Below are 20,818 nucleotides of genomic sequence, written 5' to 3'. Positions count from 1 at the left end.
TTCAACAAAATAGTGGTCAAAATGTTTAAAACTGGTTACCATATATATTTTGTGTATATATATACCAATTGGCTGGCAGGCTCTATGATGACACGGGTAGATAATCATACAACCTGCTCAGGGTGATTAACATCTCAAAGCAATTAGTGACATCTCTTGAACAGTAGAAGTTCAAAAGGTAGTACATCAAAATATCAACAATACATTTAAAATAGTACAGTTGTAAGCTGGAAAAAAGGGGGGGCAACCTTTAAATGTTAAACAAAAGCATTTTTGAAGTGCATATATAACCCAAAAAGAAGTCACATTTGAAATTCTCCACCTATATATGGGTGAGGTAACCATTTTTCAACATTTTGACCAGACCAAGATGCACCTTGGATCGAAACGTTGGACGACCACACCAATGTGAAACTGAGCTTCTCATTTCTCTCTGCTCTTTTTATTGAGAGGTCAACAGTCTTTACACATACATGCATACAGTTAATTAAACATCCAGATATGCCTGTATGGAGTGGAAATAAGCCATGTGCTCATGCACACAATTTCACAATGATTGAGATTTATAAAAACAGCTCCATGCATATGTATAGCTTTATAAATGTGGCATGTACAGTGTATTATGCATATTTCTCCTTTTGTATGCAGAGAGTTTCAGTCTAGAACCTACACAGTTTTATGCACCTGACCCTTGAATACATTTACTGAAACAACTAAGAGGAAATAAAACAATTCCAAACACAAAAAAGCATGACACCTGCTCCTTTGTGCCGAAGACCAGCCTTGTGTTTGTTCCCTGGTGGACTTCTTTAGCTGATTTCAGATAGAGGCTTCATAGCTGTGGGGGCAACATTTAAACACACCGGTACTTCTGGCCACTGGGATTTTGAGGAAAGTTGATCCCTATTCTCCGTATTCATTGTGTTGGTGCGACTGTAACTAAGGCAACAGCAGTAAGTACATTCTTGCCTTAGAAGCAACGATGACCTTAAGCCCTTTGATTTCTCTGGTGGAGTTACAGAGAAACCAACAAAGACCTTGGTTCTGTCAGTACAACACTGAATGGGCATCCTTCTTCCAAATGTTTTATTCTCTCACATATCAACAGATACAAGTGGTAAACTAAAAAGGATGGGGGTGTACAGGATCTGAGTATTTATGCATTTTGTTACATATGACAAGGGTCAAAATTTACTTTTTTGTCCATCAGCCAAATGGCTAGCGAATGTTCAATTTTTTTTTTTACCAGACACTCAATAGATTACCATTGTTTTTTTGGCTGGTGAGCGAAGCAAATCTACCAGGCACTTGCGTATTTTACTAGCATTTGGCTGGTGGCTGGTGCTGACTTTGTGTCCTGACATATGGTATATATTCAATCAGGTGGTGGCAGTGTTTGCTTGGCCAAAGAGATGAGGGTACTCCTGCAACTGCAAGTTTCTGCTATTAAACTCTTAAACACTTAAATTTAAGTTATCGTACTAGTCCCTGAACACCTCAGAAATACATTATCTAACGATATAGCTACTCTAGATGGCATTACCCTGACTTCCAGCACCACTGTGAGGAATCTGGGAGTTATCTTTGATCAGGATATATCCTTCATCTCCCACATAAAACAAATTTCAAGGACTGCCTTTTTTTTTACCTACGTAACACTGCTAAAATCAGGCACATCCTGTCTCAAAAAAGACGCAGAAAAACTAGTCCACGCTTTTGTTACTCATAGGCTGGATTATTACAACTCCTTTATTATCAGGCTCCCTCAACGAGTCTCTAAAGACTCTCCAGCTGGTCCAGAATGCAGCTGCACGTGTACTAAATTTCTCCCATATTAGCTTCTCTGCACTGGCTTCCTGTAAAATCCAAAATAGAATTTAAAATCCTTCTCTTTACCTATAAAGCCCTTAATGGTCAGGCACCATCATATCTTAAAAAGCTCATAGTACCCTATTATCCCACTAGAACACTGCGCTCCAGAACGCAGGCTTACTTGTGGTTCCTTGAGTCTTTAAAAGTAGAACGGGAGGCAGAGCCTTCAACTATCAGGCTCCTCTCCTGTGGAACCATCTTCCAGATTCGGTCCAGGAGGCAGACACCCTCTCTACGTATAAGAGTGGGCTTAAAACTTTCCTTTTTGATAAAGCTTATAGTTAGGGCTGGCCCAGGCTTGCCTTGGATCAGCCCTTATTTATGCTGCTATAGGACTAGACTGTCGGGGGACTTCCCATGATGCACTAAGCTCCTCTCTCCTCCTCTCCCTCGCCATTTGTATGCATTATGTCTCATTAATGCATGTTACTAACTCGGCACCTTCTCTCTCCTGTAGTTTTGTGCTTTCTCATCTCTCTCCTCTCTCCTTCTGTTGCTTTCTGTAGGTATTATTATTATTACCATTATTATTAGTATACATCTCTATGTGGAACTTGCATTGTGCTATCCTCTCTTTGGTCTCTCTCTCTTTCCCTCTCTCTCCCCCTCCTGATTTGGCACTATATAAGTAAAATTGACTTGACTTAAAGTCTGTACAGCACCATAAAGTCTCTTAGTAGTCCCATTGTCTCACTAACACACTAAGCTCTAAAGCAGCTCTGGCCACAGTGAAAGTAACAGAGGGAGGTCTGTTAAAGTTTAACAATCCAAATGCATTTGGAGCCATTTTAAACTGTAATCTCAGTTAATAGGGTCTACAGTTTTCATGACACTCTTGCTGCTCGTTTTGCCGTTCGCCGTAAGTGAATGAGAATTTTGAGGGGACAGATGGGAGGCATTCTTACCTGGACCCACACAGAAGACCTTGTCAAAGTCAGCACAGATGCACATCTGCTTGTAGAGCTGGGGAGACTGGGCCAGGTAGGCGCTGGTTTTAAAGTAAGACACCGTGAAGACATTTGCTCCGCCTTCACTGGCAGCTAGAAGTGGACAAAGACAACTATTAGACATGAAAGAAGATTTTAACCACCCCGCAGCACAAAATGACCGTTCTATGCCAGGGCTGATAGAGTTTTTAATGACTTCAGCTGACTCAGTGACCATCCAGCACTCTGTTTCAGTTGGAACTCTAATTAGCCAGCTTAAATTTCTTAGTTTTGAAAGAGCGAATACTTCTATGACAGCTAGGAGCCACCAAAAATTGTGCCAGAGATGTCTTCACAGCAATTTGCTGAATTCTGACAAAACTCATTTAAAGCAATGGATTCTTAAAAATTCATCTAATAAAAACTATGTCCACAAACAAGAAACTGCCTGACACGTTTTCGAATTAGTCAAATACAGATCTAAAATTTATATAAGATAAGGCCAGAGTTACATAACTGCGGTTTCATATGACACGTCAAAGGGCATCATCTGATATTTTCATGTCGTCAAAAGCAGGGTGGGGTTTCTGTTTTACAGGACAAATTGTTCACTGTATGTTCTGGGTGGTGGCAAGGCAGGAAATGCGGTTTTAGTAAAAAGCACAGTGTTGACTCACAGGTGCCGCCAAAAATAAAAGAGCGCCACTTTTGAATTTAAAAGGTGCCAGGGTGAGTCGTTACTACAGCCTCTTGAAGAAAAGAGGAAGTGAAAAGTGTCACAGGTTTCAAATATGAGAAGCATGTGGGAGGCTGTGTGCTGGGCATTAGTGTACAAAACTATTGCACTTGCGTCAGAAAGTCTTTATTCAAATCATTTTGACATTATATTGATGCTTACTCAAATCCTGTTCCCATTCGCTTTGTTTTCATAATCTAACTGAGCATTTTCTCTAAGCTTTTAAGGATACACATTTTCAAGCTAGTTTTAAAAGATAGACAGGTGCCCATATGAAAATTGAAACAGGTTAAGCTTTCTTTAATCATTCCCCCTGTTCATACAGGCCATTAAGAGATCCTTTCCTAATGTTCTCTCTCTTTGAAAACAAAGTATATTTAAATCTTTATGTGAAGCTAATATGAGGCCTCAGGTGTCCACATTAGTTACATCAAGTGGATATTATCAAAAGTAATTTTGGTACAGAAAAACCCATGTCCTTCCTAAAACCTAATCCTTTGTACAATGACTTTTTTTTTTAGCTGAACGATGAAAAAGTTTTTCAAAAGGTAAAATCTATGTGTGTAGAATACCAAGTCATCAGACACTGCAGATACTATGTAAGAAAAAGCTCAAACAGCTTCTCAATTCTGAATGTTGGTGAGAAGATTTCTGTTTAAACTTTAAGTTTGTCTTTTTTCTAGTCTTCACTTCCTTCTATAAGCAGGATGAAGTCTGTTGGGAACAAGATTAAGGAAAGTCTTCTCTGTCAAATTAGAAGGGCATTGCAGAAATGTGAAAGTAGAGGAACTGATGGGTGAACTGGTCGATGCATCAAAATTCCCAGTGTGCTGGATTAAAATCCTGATTGGTCTAAAACAACGAAAACTCAAATACCTCCTTGTCCATTGTCTGCTTGAACGTAGATGTGCGTGCGGAACGTAAAGTGTGGTTTAGTTAGTCACTGACACTGTCTTGTGAACTTTAAGATTGGTTCCTGATTTAAAATGCAGACATGAAAAATGAACAACTCCTACAGGAAGTCAAATCTAGAAACTGTCACATGGTGACTCACAGTAAACCTTTGGGTGATATATATGGAAACAAGTTTGCTACTACTGAAAGATCTTATCGAAAATTATTCAACACGCTAGTCTTAGTGTTCCCATGGGGCAAGAGCAATATGACAGAGAATGTGTTTGTACCTGATATGATTTTAGGAGTCTGGATCTCCACAAAGCCCTTGTTGGTGAGGGTGTCTCTGAAGAGCTGGCACACTCCCGACTGCAGGCGAAAGATGGCCTGGCTTGTGGTCGTCTTTGGGAGGACACACACACACACACAGACAAACACACAACCACACATGGCAGCATTACCAAAATGAGAGTGATTCACTGGATTTATTATACAATCGTAACAGATGTGTGAAAACAAGAGTGCCAATTTCTGATCATGCAGCTCTTCTCTACACAAAGGGTGACACATTAATTTGTTGGCAAGGGCGAGACATACATTTAAACCCAGCGAGGGCCTGCAGAACTTTAAACCTATCATTATGAATCTAAATACTGAAACCAAGGCAGGGAGTAAAGCTGCTCAAAGTAAATCAGGAGATTACTGTGAAGTATCAAACGTAAAGCCCAAAAACCCCCCAAAACTGCAACAGTTAGGCGACAGAGCATAACTGTGTCAAAACGTAAGAAACACTCCCTTAAATGGACTGACTCATCTCAAATGACCACAGGATTTCTTCAAAGGAGCTTTACCGTTTTTTCAGGGTGATAATGTCTAAATACTGGCAAGCTCATTAATCTGCAGACGGGGTTGTCTGGCTAAAACAGAATCTTCTCCTTCGTTTCCAATATGAATACTTAACAGCTGCCAAAACCTATAAAAAGCAGTGAACCAAATTCTACCCTAAATACTCTTATGACTCATTTGTGTCACACATCACACAGTGGGCTGTGCCACATGTTAAACCTGGGAAACCCACCCTGTGCAGGACCATATTACAAAAAGCATTAAATGCACTGAAGAGCACTTCCTGTTTATAACACTTCTCTAGTGTGTGGGTATCAATGTGGGAGGTTGGTTAGTGCAAGTTTCTCCTCACGTTGGTAGTTTATCTGATGGTGGTGTCCTCACAACATGGAGCCTCAGAAAAACACACCCGAACATGGACCTCTGTGTGGGAAACATTACTGGCTTGAAACCACACTGCGGTGGTGATCTACCACAGTCTGGTTTCATAGCTTAGATGAAAGTTTAAATATTTCCCAGGGTTTGTTCATGGGCCACATAATTAATAGAAATTTTAGAAATATGGCCTACTGCGATTGTCAAATTGCAGGAGGCGAGGTATTTGTTAACAGCATAATGTGTCAAAATACCATTTTAAATTAAATATTATTGTGCTGCAGAGATGTTCTGGCCTACACATCATATTCTCCAGACTTAAAAAAAAAAACATCTTTGTTTAGTACAGATCCCTGCAAAAAAAATCACACCATAATCACCAAAATCCATCAGCCCAACTCATGGGCCCACCTTTGTTCTTCCTTTTATTTATTTAGCCAGTAGATATTTGTATTACATTCTGTGGTATTACATGTCAAGCCTCTCTGCATTTGTTGTTTGTATTTGTTTGATGTACTATAAGTCGGTAACATGAGTGATATGGCAGTGTTATGCAAGAATTTTACACCAATGTCATAACTGAGTAACAAATGAATACATGGCAAACTGAAGGATACTGATGCTCATATATCATACATGTCTATAATACTGAGGTAACAGCAGCACTACTAACAGAGGATTTATTGTGAGTCTACTCAACACCAGAAAAACTAGTCAGGAGGATGACAGGCGACTAAAAAACTGCCAAATGACTCATACAAACTAAATTAAAATGAACAAAGCAAACTTTTCCACTGTGTTCCGAGTGAGAAGCCCCTTATAATCCAGACAGGGATTATGGACTGCAACTTCATGATTTTTTATGGAAGCATGGCTTAACAGCAGCGTCCCCAATAGCGCTGTTGAGCTACCGGGGTGCAACATCCTCAGGGCAGCTATATCAGCTAATGACTCCGGTAAGACCGAAGAGGGTGTGTGTGTGTGTGTGTGTGTGTGTGTGTGTGGGGGGGGGGGGGGGGGTGCACAGACAACACCATTATTGAGAGGCACTGCTCTGCTGACCTAGAATATCTCATAGTTAAGTGTAGACCTTTCTATCTGCCCAGAGATTTTACATCTACTGTTGTGACCGCAGCATAAATCAGGATGCTAATGCTAAGCTTGCTATGAAGGTGTTGCGGGCTGCCACTCGAAAAACAACAGACTACACACCCAGCCAAATCAAAGCAGTCTAGTTCTTATATCGTGTTGGGGGGAGGGGGCGTTTTAGGCACACCCAACAAATCACGAACAAAGAAATGGTGAAAAACAGCTTAGATGTCTAACTCCACAATTCAGTACTACAAGCTCATAGTTTTTTTCACATGTTTTCAGCAATTACTTTCTAACATGTATAATGTGTTTCAAAAGCAATCTCTGATTTTCCTTTACACAGACTTTAAGGATGGCCAAGTTGAAAGGGGACTTCTTTAGAACTAAATTATTATTGGAGAAGGTTTATGGCCCCCTTTTGGAGTGTCTGTCTGCCTGCCTATGTGGCAAACGCTTTATAGCTTCTCTGGGCTCTAAACTGTCCATGAGCTCCGAGTGTCTTGTTACAGAAACAGGTGTTGTTGCTCGGTACTGTGGTGTGATGTTCGCGCCTTCCTGCATGTGGCATCATGCATTGTGGGAGGAAAAGATAAAAAAAAACAATGTGGCACTTTGCGGCTTACTGCTGCTCGCATAGGTGTAGCATATCTGCCACACAGGGCAAGATAGCGTCAGCACACTAAATCACAGACTTTCCTTTTATAAGTTTCGAGCAGTAGTGGTTTGCATTTTGACATACTTGGCTTATAAGGTTGTCTGCTTTCACTTTCTTGTAAAAAAAGAGCTTTAAATTTCCCTTGCAATTTGACTTTTTAAATGTAAAGGAAGTTAATCTGCAAACATGAAAGGTGCTTCATACTGTAGGTTTCTGATTATTTCATCTATTAAACGGCACATACCTAAAAATAGGTATTGCTTCAAATATCTGAACTAGGAGCTTTTCCCCATCATGCCAGACAACTACACAAGCCTCCAACATCAACATGTCACTTGTGAGATTAGATATATCAGGACAAATCGAGACAAATACTCTGCAGGCTTTGTCTCGTATTCAGGGTTGGTAGCAACTTACCCTGAGATCAATCACCCTGTTGTCAAGCTTGGTGTCCTGGTTGACTGTGGCTCTGCCTTCCTGAGGGCAAACAAAAAAACATGATCAAAACACCAAAAAACCCTCCAACTATGAAATATTCAACAATGTCAGTGTTCAGCTCCTTTTCTTTTCACAGGGGAGTTTGTGTAACCTGATGTGTCAGATGTGTTTGGTACACAGAACCATTTGAGAAGTTGCCCATGGAAACTATTTGGAAAAAGGGCAGACACTTTCAAAAAAAGTACTTGGCAGTTGATTGGATGGACCGTGTGTCTATCACCGTCTCACCTCGTGAGGCAGCTGGATTCACAATTGGTCTGAATCACCGGTGGTTCGGACATGTGCGCGTAACTTGAAACCTGACAAGAGGGGTTCTTGTGTGATCCTGTGATGTAGTGATCTTGCGAATCCAGCTGTCTCGCAAGGTAAGTTTTTGTGGGAAGTGATATGTAAATGCTTTTTTTAGAGGGTTTTCCAACCTCATAAGGCAGAAAATATACAAAAACATGCAATATTTGTCATTTTTAGCATGAAAATCCTAGCTCAAATATCAGCTGTAGCTCTAAAGACAAAGACAAAACTGGTCCACGTGTTATTATTAATGATAAAAATTAAAAAAAAACACTGAGCACTGTACTAATACTGTGATCATATAGCTTAAACACCAACAAGTGAAAAAATGTGGTTGCTTTGTTCCATACAGCAGCTATTATTGGGTAAAACTGCAACAAAAGCCATCTGCAATGAGAGATATCAGGGCAATAAGAGAGAAAAGAAAAGAAAAGAAAAAAAAACTAAAACAAATGAAAGAGTAAATGTTTCATCATGGGAGGAACCACAGCTTCCAGGGTCGTGGATGTCAGGCTTCCTCAGAGGGCCGGCTGGGGGTTTGAGCTAATAGCCTGTGTAGCCACATCCTGCTCCCAAAAGCCCCACGCAGAGGGACAAAAGGTTAGATGGGCAGACAGTCGCATAGACAGGGCTGTTAAGCCCCGTTACTCTTGGGAAGGCAGGTGCTGCTCCAAGTGTGTGACTGACATGTTGAATACTGGCAGAAAACACCTGGGACGCTGCTGCAGCTGCAGAGATAGGCTTACTGGATAAACAAAGACGGGCTCTCAGCTGTCTCTGGCATGGTGCGACCCATATATTTATTTGCTCATAATATTACATATAAATTAGTAATATAACATTAAATATTGGATATGATGGAACCACAGCTACAGTGCATCCATTATACATTATTTAACAGTGTTAATCTATTAATAGAAACAAACTCAGATTCAGAACTCAAACAAATTCAGATTCTTTAGATTTTGTTTCCCAAAGTGCAGCCCAATAACTGCCAGCAAGGTGCAGCTAGTTCTGCTAACCCGTTTAGCGTTAGTGTTGTTAACTTGTTTGACAAGATACAATGTCTGCTGAAGTAGCTATTAGCACAGAATTAGGGTTATTTAATTGTTATACAATTTTGGATAATAGATACTGTATCAAAATGTATAAAACTGAATTGAAAAGAAATCAGGAATCAAACTATATCACTCTTAACATGCAGCAGCCACGAAATGTAAGAGCCAGAAATGACAACCTACACTGTGAGTGGGAAAAAATAATGGATTATTGAATGCATCACAATTCTCTCAAATAATTGCGACAAGTGCAACAGCGTTGATTCACAAAACTCCTTAATTGGAATTCAGAGGACTCTGTAAGCCCTGGCTGCCGGCTCTTATGAAAGCACATTTTGCATGAAAAGGGAGGGAATCAAACGAGGTGAGATTATAGACTGAACGTGATGAATGTGATATTAATTAGTGTGAGCCACTTTGCTCTTGATCTTGTTTAGTTTAACCGAGTTTAATTATCCAATCCCTGATTCTGCCAAAAACACACGTCTCTGTTCTCGTTAGACACAATCTTCATTCAGTGAAGGATGAAGTTTGTTCCCTTTGTGGATATGCTACAATTCTGCTTTTCACATTGAGCGTAGAGATAAATTAAAGCTTATATTTTTTAATTATGTTGTTGTCATTACACAGTCAGATCAAACCTATCCAGTACTGTCACGCATAATGTAAGTGTGAGTCTTAGACGGTGGACTCACATACAACGTTCCTGTTTCTCACACTGAGAAGTTGTTGTCAGAATTTTTTTTTAAATTAAAGCAAAGTTTGGAGCACAGAGAAGTCTGTCTGAGACTGAGCTGTCTTACTGGTGCCACAAGCACCTGAAAGTAAAGAGCGTCACCTTGAGAATATACCACACTTGGAGGTTCACACTGTTCCGTTTAAAGCGCTGACACCCTTAAATTGTTGGTGGTTAGATTTTTCTTTTGTTCAGCTAAAAACGCAGAACTTTGGGATGACATGAGGCAATATTTTGTTATGAAAATACTGCATTATGGATTCTTAAGAGTGCCTTAATCACCTACCTAATGCAGCTAAGCTGTTCTACAATCATCAGAGTGAAATTGCAGTGCATTGCTTCATTGAAAAACAACACATAAGATCAGCCTTGGGTGTCAGCCAATATTTCACATTTGCACAGTGGAGAGAATGGCACTGAGGTGTCGGGTGAAGTATGCCTTTCATGCCCCTCTCATCTATCCCTACATTTGTCCTCACCTCTTCCCCATCTGCATCGGGCCTGACAGCGTCATCCAACTGCAGGGGGAGACGAGGCTCTGCCTGGCTGATGACGAAAATCTGTTAAAAGGAGAAAAAAAAAAAGGAGCATTGAAGTTCAAGGTGTGACAAGCCACAAACGTTTCCATTTAATGTAGAGAAAATGGAAAGTACCCACACTCCACATACAGGCCAAAAAGTTAAAGTGAAATGACACCGACAGCATTTTCTGTTAACACCTCCTCTGTGTGTGAATTATTGACAACGTGCTATTGGGTTTTATGCGTACAGGTGGCGGATGCTAAATCATAACACCTCTATAATCTAATGTAATCCACTCAGCCCTGCCATACCTGTTGTTTTGGTTTTTTTTGAGACGCATTATATTCTTTGCATTATATTCTTCCTGATGTTTTCTCACCCACCTGTCAAATTGTATGTATGCTCTAAAATAAAAGCAACCAATATCATGCATCAATTACAACATAAACAACTGACGGCTATGTAACATGCGGCACTGTGTGAATAGTTTAAAATGAGAGTATACTACCTGTCTGACTTACACAATCAAGCACATCTGTGTGTTTTATGCATGTCAGTGCTGAGTGCATTACTGTGTGTGGTAGTTTAAATACTTGCATGCTAAGACACTGTGGTGGTTTCTGTGTGAATAATTATTTAGGTGTGTAGACGAGACTGTGTGTGTGTGTTTGTTTGATGGCTGGTTTGAAAAACTGTGCCCACCCTCTCGATGTGAAGCTCGACGTCCTGCTGGGAGCAGCTCTCGATCTTCTGCTCCACTTTCCTCACCACCGCCTCCACATCAACGATGCTTTCCTTGGTGATACTGGTGGAGACAGTTGGAGGGTTAACAATCTATGTAACACTTATAAAACACATCTGTGTAGGAAGCGTGAGAACAATATTTCCAATAAAGTGTGAGTGATACTTGCAGACGTGTGTTTTCATATTCGACGTGTGATGTGCAGGGGTAGTGATTTTGGTTGGGTGGTGGGTTGCAAGGCTTTTTTTTAAATTTTTTTTTTTAATCTCCTCACACCTTCAAACTTCGACTGCTGCAATGACATTTGCTAAGTGGGTGAGAAAGGGCTAGTTGAGAAGCCGCAAGAGCTATCGGAACCATAGTCACCTTTTACTGTTCAACACAGATGTATTTCACTTTTGTTAGGCTCAAATCAGCAGGCTGCAGAGGTGTGAGAAGAGATTCATAAATCTGAAGTTAGACAAATCTGTTCACCTTGCTGGGGGGAAAGGGATAAAAAAAAAAAAATCACATCTAAATTGTACTCACTTCAAAATTAATTGGAGAATCCTAAATGATTTCTATCACATTATTTTTCAAAAGAAGCTGATTTCACTTTTTGCTTTTCAAAAAAAGTGTCTAGTGGCATCACACTGTGATTTAGTATAAAGGCCCAAACGGTTAATTAAATGTGGGCTGTGCTATTAAAACCAGCACCAGCTAATTTCAATGCAGATGACAATATACTGTATATCACAGTAATGTGCATCATCATAGTTCATTTGCATTATTTTTTTTTTTTTTACAAATTTGAATAACTTTCAATGAGTCCATTACTCATTTTTTTTATTAGTCACAAAGGTAAACAGTAAACAGAAGCTGAAAGGGGATTGTTTAGCTTCGAGACTGTTGATTAGCATGTTGTTGCAAAAGTGTTACATCATATTGAGAGCTCCTGGGAAGTACCCAAGACTACTACAAAAACAGCTTGATACAGTAGGGGGAGAAAGTGTAAGAATTTCCCCAACAAACAAATCAAAGTTGACCACAGCCTGTGAGAAGAATCCATTTTCAGTTTTGTTTCTCGGGATTTTAAAAACAAGGCACAGTCTTTTTACACAGGTTCTTCGCTGGAAAAAAAAGAGCATCATCAGAGATATGAAGAACAACACACACTGTCATGTGGTGCGAGGCCAGATGGGAAACCTGCTGTAATCCTTCACTCCTCCTCATTAAAAAGCATTAATGAGGGACAGAACACTGGGGTACCGCTGTCCCTTCGGCCCCATGACAGCTGCTGCCATAGTCCTTCCCCTCTAGTAGGAGATCAGTTAGATAAATAAATCCCCGCATTAATAACTTCCTCTGCGGGGCCCAGAGGCTGGCGACAGCACATTCAGGACACACTGAGGAGAGCAGACTGATTAACTCGAGACTGAGAGTTGACACTATCACATGGAGATGAGAAATGCTACTCGGGGAGAAAAGAGGAGAAGGACCAATTTAATACTAAATCTGTGCCCCAGGTACAAAAACGCTGACTGGTTTGTGCAGCTTTGCTCACAAAATGGGTTTAAATTGGGTCCAATACTGGTTAGATTTGGTATAAAAGGGTGAAAATAGGCAAGTAAAGCAACTTTAGGATTACTAGAGATACTCTGGTAACTGTTACCATACTCTAAGTACCATAGAATTACTCTAGGAATACTATACTAAACTTGTTTCTTTGAATTTATCAGCCATGAGCTGACAAAACTGTTACAAAGTGATATTGGTACTTTGGCCATCAAAAACACAAGTGGTCACTAATAATGCTTCACAATTTGATGTCAGAGGAAAGTAGAGCCAGGGACAAACTAGACAAGATTTTCACATGTATGGATGTTTTCAGTCCTCGAAGCCCACAAACAACAAGTACCAGCGGTAAGATTAAACAAAACCACCCTCGGAAGCTGAGATCTCTCTTAAACTTTCAACACTTCTGACCAGTTCTGACTGCAAAAAATAAAAGATCCGGATGACGCCAAGGCTGCAAAACAACAGGCTGTGCTTTCAGCGGGCATTGTTCTTGAAGACTTGATGAGTGAAGTATTACATGTAGTAGGGCAATTACTAATGAAATCAGTGAAAGTTAGTTTACCCAAATTACATCCAGTTTAAAGACAGCCCTTCCTGCAAAGAGATGTTGCTGATGAATTTTTGAAATGTTATTTTAGAAATGAAGTGAGCAGCACTTCATTTATTACGGTGGAGGCAGAAATCTCAGTGACTAATATCTCAAAAATCACAGAAAATAAAACCCAAAGTAGCTGCATGGCTACATACAACAAGTAATAAGTGGGGAAGTATGTTTTTTTTTTTTTTAATATGGGTGAACTGACCCTTTAGAGTACTTTCAGTAGGTCTAGTACTCCATACTACAGCTCAGCTCTCTTTGGCAATCAACGGTCTAACATACCGCACCACAATAGGATTATTTTAAACAGGTATGATCCAAATCAGCAAGTCTTCAAGACACCCTGACTGGATCAGAGGACTCAACATAAAATTAAACTTGCAAAATTCACACTACACAACACTCAGACAGGATTATTGTTATCCTTTAACACATCTCTCACAGGATTTCTGCAGGTTTCACAAGGATTAAAATTGACTTTTTTAAAAGACTGTTTTAGACAAACATAGAATGCAATTTAATAATCGTTTCACAATCATACAGGTCAAAGTATGATGGAAAACGAGACCATGATCTACTTTCATCAGCAATCCCACTTTTAGTTTCTAGATAACGTCTCCCAACAGCCCACGATCAGATGCATTTCATAACTAATATTACTGACTACAGCAGAATATAATTAAAACTTTAAGACTTATTAACTAAGGCTTTTTTTGAGGAAATGAAATTAAAGGGTTTTCATGCTTTTTCAAGACATGCAGAGATAACGCTCCCGGTTTCAGAGACCGAATCGGCCACAGTTCTCTTCTATTTTACATTCAGCGCTTCTGAGGTACTTGAACGGAGTAAAAGGTTGCAGAGCCTGAAGATCACTTAATTAAACTGTGCGAGTGAGAGGAGGATGACTTGGACATACAATATGTGAAAGGAGATTTCCCCAGCAATGTCATCACTGCCCTCAGTGTGATTATGAGAGGATTTACTTGTAATCCAGGGTCTTACTTTGCTTGTCAATCATCACGCCAAAGTGTCTGAAATAAGACATGAGCCAGAAAAGCCAAAGGAAGTGAGAGTGCCACTTGTTTTTAAAGGTTTTAATATAAAAAAAACACATAATATTTGGATCCTAATAGCATTCCCTTGGAAACTTTTTAAATTGCAGCGTGACTTTGCGATTTTTGAGTGTTTGAAGTACTACCATGTCGTCTTGGTAACCGCGTCATCCCTTTCACTGGCTCTGTTGTTAAGTAGCAAAGTGTCACACAATAGCCTAACTGCCAACCACAACAATGCAGAACCAGATTGAGGAAGCACTGCACATAAATGAAATCATCTGACCGTTACAAAAATATATTGAAATGTAAGTGATGTCCTAAACACATGAAAGAACAACTTCCTGTGTGACATGCATTCAACTTTCTACAATATTAAACAAAAGACAATTTGAAATCATTGGTCTTTATGATTTTTGTGAAGCTACAAAGCACAACAAGAAGTGTTTTTCAAATCCTGGCACCCCTGCCCTGCACGTTTTAGATGTTTCCTTCTTCCAACACGCCTGATTCAAATGATCGGCTCGTCATCGAGCTCTGCGGAAGCCTGATAACGACCCATTCATTTCAACCAGGTGTATTGGAGCAGTGAAAACATCTAAAACATCTAAAACAGGGGTGCCCCATGACCGGGATTGAAAAACGCTGCGTTACAAGATGACATAAACTGAAACTGAATCTCAATGACAGCTGGGACCAGGTCAGCTGAGTGACTGAAAGGAACTATGGTGCGATCAGGGGATTTTGACACGCTCTAACAGACTGAGGTCAGTCTGTTCAAGCGACAGAGGTCGACTAAGGTCTGAGCAGCATTGACCTTCCTCTCATTAGAAAAATGGCACTATTGTTTGAGTTTAGCTTCCTGTAAATCTCAACGTACTGCAACTACCTGCCAAGAGACTCCTTGGATCTCATTTATGAAACATGAATGAGTGTAACATAGTAATTTATGCATTGGGGTATTCATTAAATATCTAGTAGCTCCAACTTGTTTACATCTGACTCAGGCAGGTGTGTACATAAACTCCATCGTTCATTATTTACTTCTTTTATGTTTTATAGTTAATCTGGTGATACTGAATACACAGTATGGCCTTGCATTCTTTAAGTATTTCATAAAATAAAGAAATAATGGGTTTGTTGTAGAGAATCATAACTGTTCAATGTTCATAAGACTATAACAGACTATTTTGCCGCCAAAATGCTGCTGAGTCCCACATGGTCTGGAGAGAGGAACCTGGAGAGAGAAACTAGTGCTGTTGTCAATGCTCAGTCATAACTGGCATTATGGTCTGGTTTATGAGGTCACTGTCTAGATCAACAAATTTCCCCATTTCTGTTTGAGACTATTTTAATTGTCTGTGACTTGTTGTTCAGTTAACAGTTTTCAACCACATTTTCTTCAAACTTTCTGTATGATTCTCTGGAAGGCTGAAACAGCATACAGTTGTTCTGTATTCTCGGTCCACATGGTGGTAATTTCTGAGGCTTGTTTTAAAACAGTACTGCTGCAATCTCTGAATTGCCCAAGTTCTTTATTATCCAATGTCTAACTGTCATTTTGGTCTGGCGGTTGTAGGTGTTGTCCTTTTCCTTATTTAGCAACGTCTGAGGCTGTGCAATTTATCTAATTCAAGGTAATTAAAGGCGTAAAAACATGCTTCTCCATTTGCAAACGCATGGAATTTGTCAAACAATGAAAACATCATTGTTTGATGAATGTACTGTATGTTTTTCAGTAAATTACGACAAGGCTACTTTTTTTTATGTGGATTTATGCTTAAAAACGCACAATCATTTTCATTCCTCCTGAGATTATCAGTCTTCCCACTTTAGCCCTTTTAATAAAGTGCATATCCGCTGATATTCGTGTTCATTCATAGACTACTAGTAATGGGCTACAATTATACTGCTAACATGACTAATGATGCTTGGCTCTTAAGTATTTCTTCTGATCCAAGTTGCTGTATCTACCATCTCGACAGGAACCGCTCCATTAAAACACGGCTGTATCCCACCGTGTTAACAGCCAGCTTTTGTTGTCAAGTAACAAAATGATTGATTCCCCAAGCCTCCACTTCTCTCAGTATGTGTGAAAATGGATCGGTGGACGATTAGGGCCCAGGATTTTCCCACCATTGTTTTGCCCCTCTCTGACAGGAAGCACAGTCTCTGTACTCACTTTGCGGCAAACTTGACCATCTGCTTGCTGGCACGATCTCCCACTGCGACTAGTGCCTGCACGTTGAACTGCTGTTGACGCAGGACTAAGAAGCACTGCTTCCCTGAAAAGAAAACAACAACAGTTGATAGTGTCGGGCTGTTAAAACCCGTTTCTGGGCATATCTTATTAAAAGCTGAGACGGTCTGTCTGAAGTAATGCAAGTTTGTTCAGTCTACAGGTTCTGATCTTCCTTGTCATCTACAGAACAGGACATCTTAAGTGTTAAACATTTGTGAATGGATCCTTCTCTTTGAAGAGCCCTGTGTGTGGAGAAAGGGTGATTGCTACCTTCCTAACAAACACCACACACCTAGGAACAGAGTAAACAAGTTAGCCAACACAATCCTGGGGCAGCAGACAGTCGGACCACCCAGGTACTTTGATGTTTGTAGCCTGTGAGAAGGAGGAGGGTGGTGGGGATAATAGCGACGTCACAATCCCACCAACAGATGCACCTCATCCCAGACCAAATCAGGATGTTATTCTGCCCGCACGGACATCCTTACAGCGAGCAGAAAGAATGAAAGACATGAGTGGGGGAGGAAGTGACTCTTGACACCGGAAGTTATCCTGAAAGGAAATGGCTAAACGGGTCATCATTCAGACCTCAGTTTATTTGTAATCAAGCAAGAAAGGTGTTCCATGCAGGGTTGTAATAACTTGTCAAACCTGAGAGGGTTCATTGTATTCAAATAGAGCAACTGCATGGCTGCCAGTAGTTGGAACCCAGCAAATAGAGGTTATCTGATCTCAGTGTTGGCAGTGAAATACTATTCTGATATTAAAAACACCCTGAAGTCGTCAGACTTTGCTAAACATGAGAAGGGAGGGAGAAAAAAAAAACTGCTCTCTAAGTGTCTGCACAATTCTTCACAGAGTAATATATCGCAGACAATAGAGGGAAATGTCAAATTCTCAATACTTCACACTGGGGTACTATTTGGTATGTATTTTCTCAGTAAAAGCTAAGTGTTTTGTTTTTAGTTTCTGACCTTCAGTGTTGCTTAAACTGAAGAAGGTGATGCCCGTCATCTAGGTCATGGGAAATCTAAAAGCACCTAGTAAAAGGCAACTGGAATTGTTGTTTGGTCTTTAAGAGAACAAAGTGACGTGAAGAACTGGCCCAAGGGCAGAAGTTTTAGATGTATATCCCTATAGTACACCAAGGATTAGACCAGAGGTCATCTAATCTGGACTGTTTGTGTCTTTCGCACAAAAGAAAAATGCTCTAAGCCGAAAAAAAAGGTGAACAAAGACGAAGGGGTGATCTCACCTTTGGCTCTGCTGGTGTGAACCCGGGCACGCAGCCAGATACGCTGGTCAGCTTTCTCCGGAGTGAGGTCTTGGACCAGCACCAACACCCTGTCTGGCTCACACACACACACACACACACACACACACGTGAATACTTCAAAAGAAAAATCAGGGTCTATTTCCCCACCTCACATCACTCCCACCCCACCTCGTACCCTCCTAAAGGCAGAAAGAAATGTGAATAAGCATGCATGTGCGTGTGTAGACGTACACAAAATACAAGGCTCAAATTACAGATGTACCTAATAAATAAGACACACTAGGAGGCCCGCTGAAAACCTGTCTAACTCTCCTATTCTCTGTGGGTTTCATGACAAATTGACTCCAGTTTCACCTGTGTCACTCAGAGGCATGCTTTTACCTTATTATCAGCACGCAGACGAGGCAGACACCGCGGCTACACCGGAGAAAACAGAGCCGCCCTTTTGGCTGAGAACTCTGCGTCAAACCCACATAAAAGCCCTCACCCTCCACCCTCCACCCCCACACCCCGTCCCCACGGCTGGGCTTGGCATGCAGGTGAGCGAGGCCCCACTTTGTTTGCTGCCACTCGAGCTGAAAGAGCATCCAGACAGATGGACGACCTCGACAGGTCTTCCTGCTGCCTCTGTCGCGTTCACCCGAGATTTATCACATACTATTAGTCACTACAATTATCACTGACACCGTTGCGTTCGTGACGCGAGGAGAGAAAGAATTTTTTTACGATGTTAATCGGTTTTATCTGTGTTATCTGTGACTTTTGACAGCCAGACTATGGTAATCTGAGAAGTTGTGTATGAGGATGTCATCTTGTATCAAAACATAATTTGAGGGTTGCTGCGTGTTTTCAATTTCTGGACGCCTTGTTTTTCCATCATGTTAATTTCCTCGACTTTAGAGTGGATGTTCAAGTGGAATATGCCATTTATACCTCTCGTATCCCGATGCTTTGTGTTCAGCCTGCGTTTCACAACATCGAGCTGACTCATATGTGACTTTTATATCAATAATGTGCAATAATGACTTTGCAATGTCCTTGTGTGTGACACAAGATTAAAGGTACCTTGTTTATATCTGCATCATATTTCATCACCCAGTTTCAAATAAAATTATTTGTCGAACCCTCCTCTGAATCTACAATCCTACCAAACAGAGATACAATAAAATAAATAATAAATAAAATAAATAAATAAAATAAGAAGACACAATAGTTTGTGAAGCAGTGAGTTTTGAAGAGGTTATTTTCAAGGAAAGACTTCCACTTCTGCCAACTGTCAGATGATTTACAGGAAGCTGAGTGCAATGCAACTCACTGATAAAGAACACCCCACCTAAACTGGCACCTTGAAAAAAAATATTAAAACAAGATCTGAACAAAAAAGGAAGGCTTTGTGTTTCCTGTCTCATGTGCGTGTGAGAATTCATCTTCATACTGCATGACAATGAATGAACAAATGCTTCTGAAACGTACCCGTGTCTTTCTTTCACAACACTGACACACACTTGTGAACAAGTATGGGAAAGAACTGCAACATGGACAGCAGACACACAATAACATAACACAATAACATAACACATAAAAAAGTTATGCATGGAGACATAGGGAAAGAGCTAAATGTTGATTTTACCCATTGAACAACTCCTAAAAATTCCAATATCTATTAATATGACAGAGAAGATGGTCTATATGGTCAATAAACAGATGCACATCAAGATGAATGTGTCCCCATTTGCAGAAAAAATATTGAATTGATCTGTTTTGTAGTCGTGACTGGATGTTTGGGTTGGCTGTTATGAGGGCTGATGAGTGGAGGAAGCAGCTGCTATACTAACCCAGTTTTTGTTGGGACTGGACCATTGCTGACACACCATATCGGTCCTTGGCAAAGTCCTAAAAGAATAAAAAGCACATCATCTTACAGCAGAGAAGATCAATCATTTGCTTAAACTGTTAACAAAACATCACACTGCTTTTAGTGTATTCACATAAACTCTCCACTGTTTTCAAAAGCAACTTCACCACTTTCGTTTCATAAGCGTCAGTCTGTCTGCTACAGCTGAGATAACAGACAGGCAGCACAGATAATGATGCTTATCACGAGGAGAGGAGAAAATGATCGAGAGAATATAAAACACACAAAGTTCAGCGTGCAGGCATTTGCATACAAAATGTTGCAAAAGGTGTGAAAGCAGAGGTAGAGTCAAGTCGGGGAACTGGTCTTAGAGGATGAGTGCTGTGATACTTACATCTTCCTCTGTGCTTTGTTGTTCAGCAGCCTGAAAAACAAAGAGGTGATGTGGGTTTTTAAAGGGCATCGCAAATAGCCAGGAAATAACACCAAGAGCACGATCTACTGAATTCAAACATAAAAAAAAATGTTCAAAAAAACATTCAGCTTCAAATGGAGTAACATTTTGCTACAACAGTTATGCAAATTGTGTTTTCATCTCGTGCTATCAGGGATTTGAATAGAATTAATAAATCCTGACTCCGTCCTAGAGCTAAGCCTCAGATCTCTGGGACGCACGGCTCTTCTACACATTGCTCTAACACATCATAGACAATGAGTAATGGCAGTGGGAGATATTACTTTGTAATAGAAACAGCATAAGTGGACAGACATTCTTTATCTCTGCACTGATTTCCAGGCAAATGGCTCCCTGTGTGAGATGAGGATGAGTCCTGGCGAAGTTACACCTCCATTTTCTATGCAAATTGATATTGGTGTATGGAAACGGCTGGTGGCGGTGGAGTGAATTGGAATCGCCCATCCTTGATATGGATATGATAATCCAGTCGCAAGATGGATGACATTGCAGCTTATGATCCACTGTATGTATATATTGAT

At 40.4% G+C, this 20,818-nt stretch overlaps 1 protein-coding gene across 2 annotated transcripts in view; it reads right to left on the bottom strand.

Moving 5' to 3' along the window:
- Window positions 1–20,818, bottom strand: part of dars1 (aspartyl-tRNA synthetase 1) — a 32,027-nt gene that overhangs the window by 5,863 nt on the left and 5,346 nt on the right. For both annotated transcript variants that reach the window (XM_042425829.1, XM_042425830.1), the window contains exons 3-11: window positions 20,217–20,246; window positions 19,803–19,860; window positions 17,947–18,039; window positions 16,632–16,734; window positions 11,203–11,305; window positions 10,459–10,539; window positions 7,814–7,873; window positions 4,719–4,830; window positions 2,778–2,912 (exon numbers count right to left, since the gene is read on the bottom strand). In XM_042425829.1, coding sequence (XP_042281763.1) covers window positions 2,778–2,912; window positions 4,719–4,830; window positions 7,814–7,873; window positions 10,459–10,539; window positions 11,203–11,305; window positions 16,632–16,734; window positions 17,947–18,039; window positions 19,803–19,860; window positions 20,217–20,246 — 775 coding nt within the window. The remainder of the gene's footprint in view (window positions 1–2,777; window positions 2,913–4,718; window positions 4,831–7,813; window positions 7,874–10,458; window positions 10,540–11,202; window positions 11,306–16,631; window positions 16,735–17,946; window positions 18,040–19,802; window positions 19,861–20,216; window positions 20,247–20,818) is intronic.

The sequence above is a fragment of the Thunnus maccoyii genome, chromosome 11, assembly GCF_910596095.1.
Source record: "Thunnus maccoyii chromosome 11, fThuMac1.1, whole genome shotgun sequence".
NCBI classification, from domain to species: Eukaryota; Metazoa; Chordata; class Actinopteri; order Scombriformes; family Scombridae; genus Thunnus; species Thunnus maccoyii.
The sequence above is the reverse complement of the archived record's forward strand: the minus strand, read 5'-3'. Positions and strand labels throughout refer to the sequence as shown.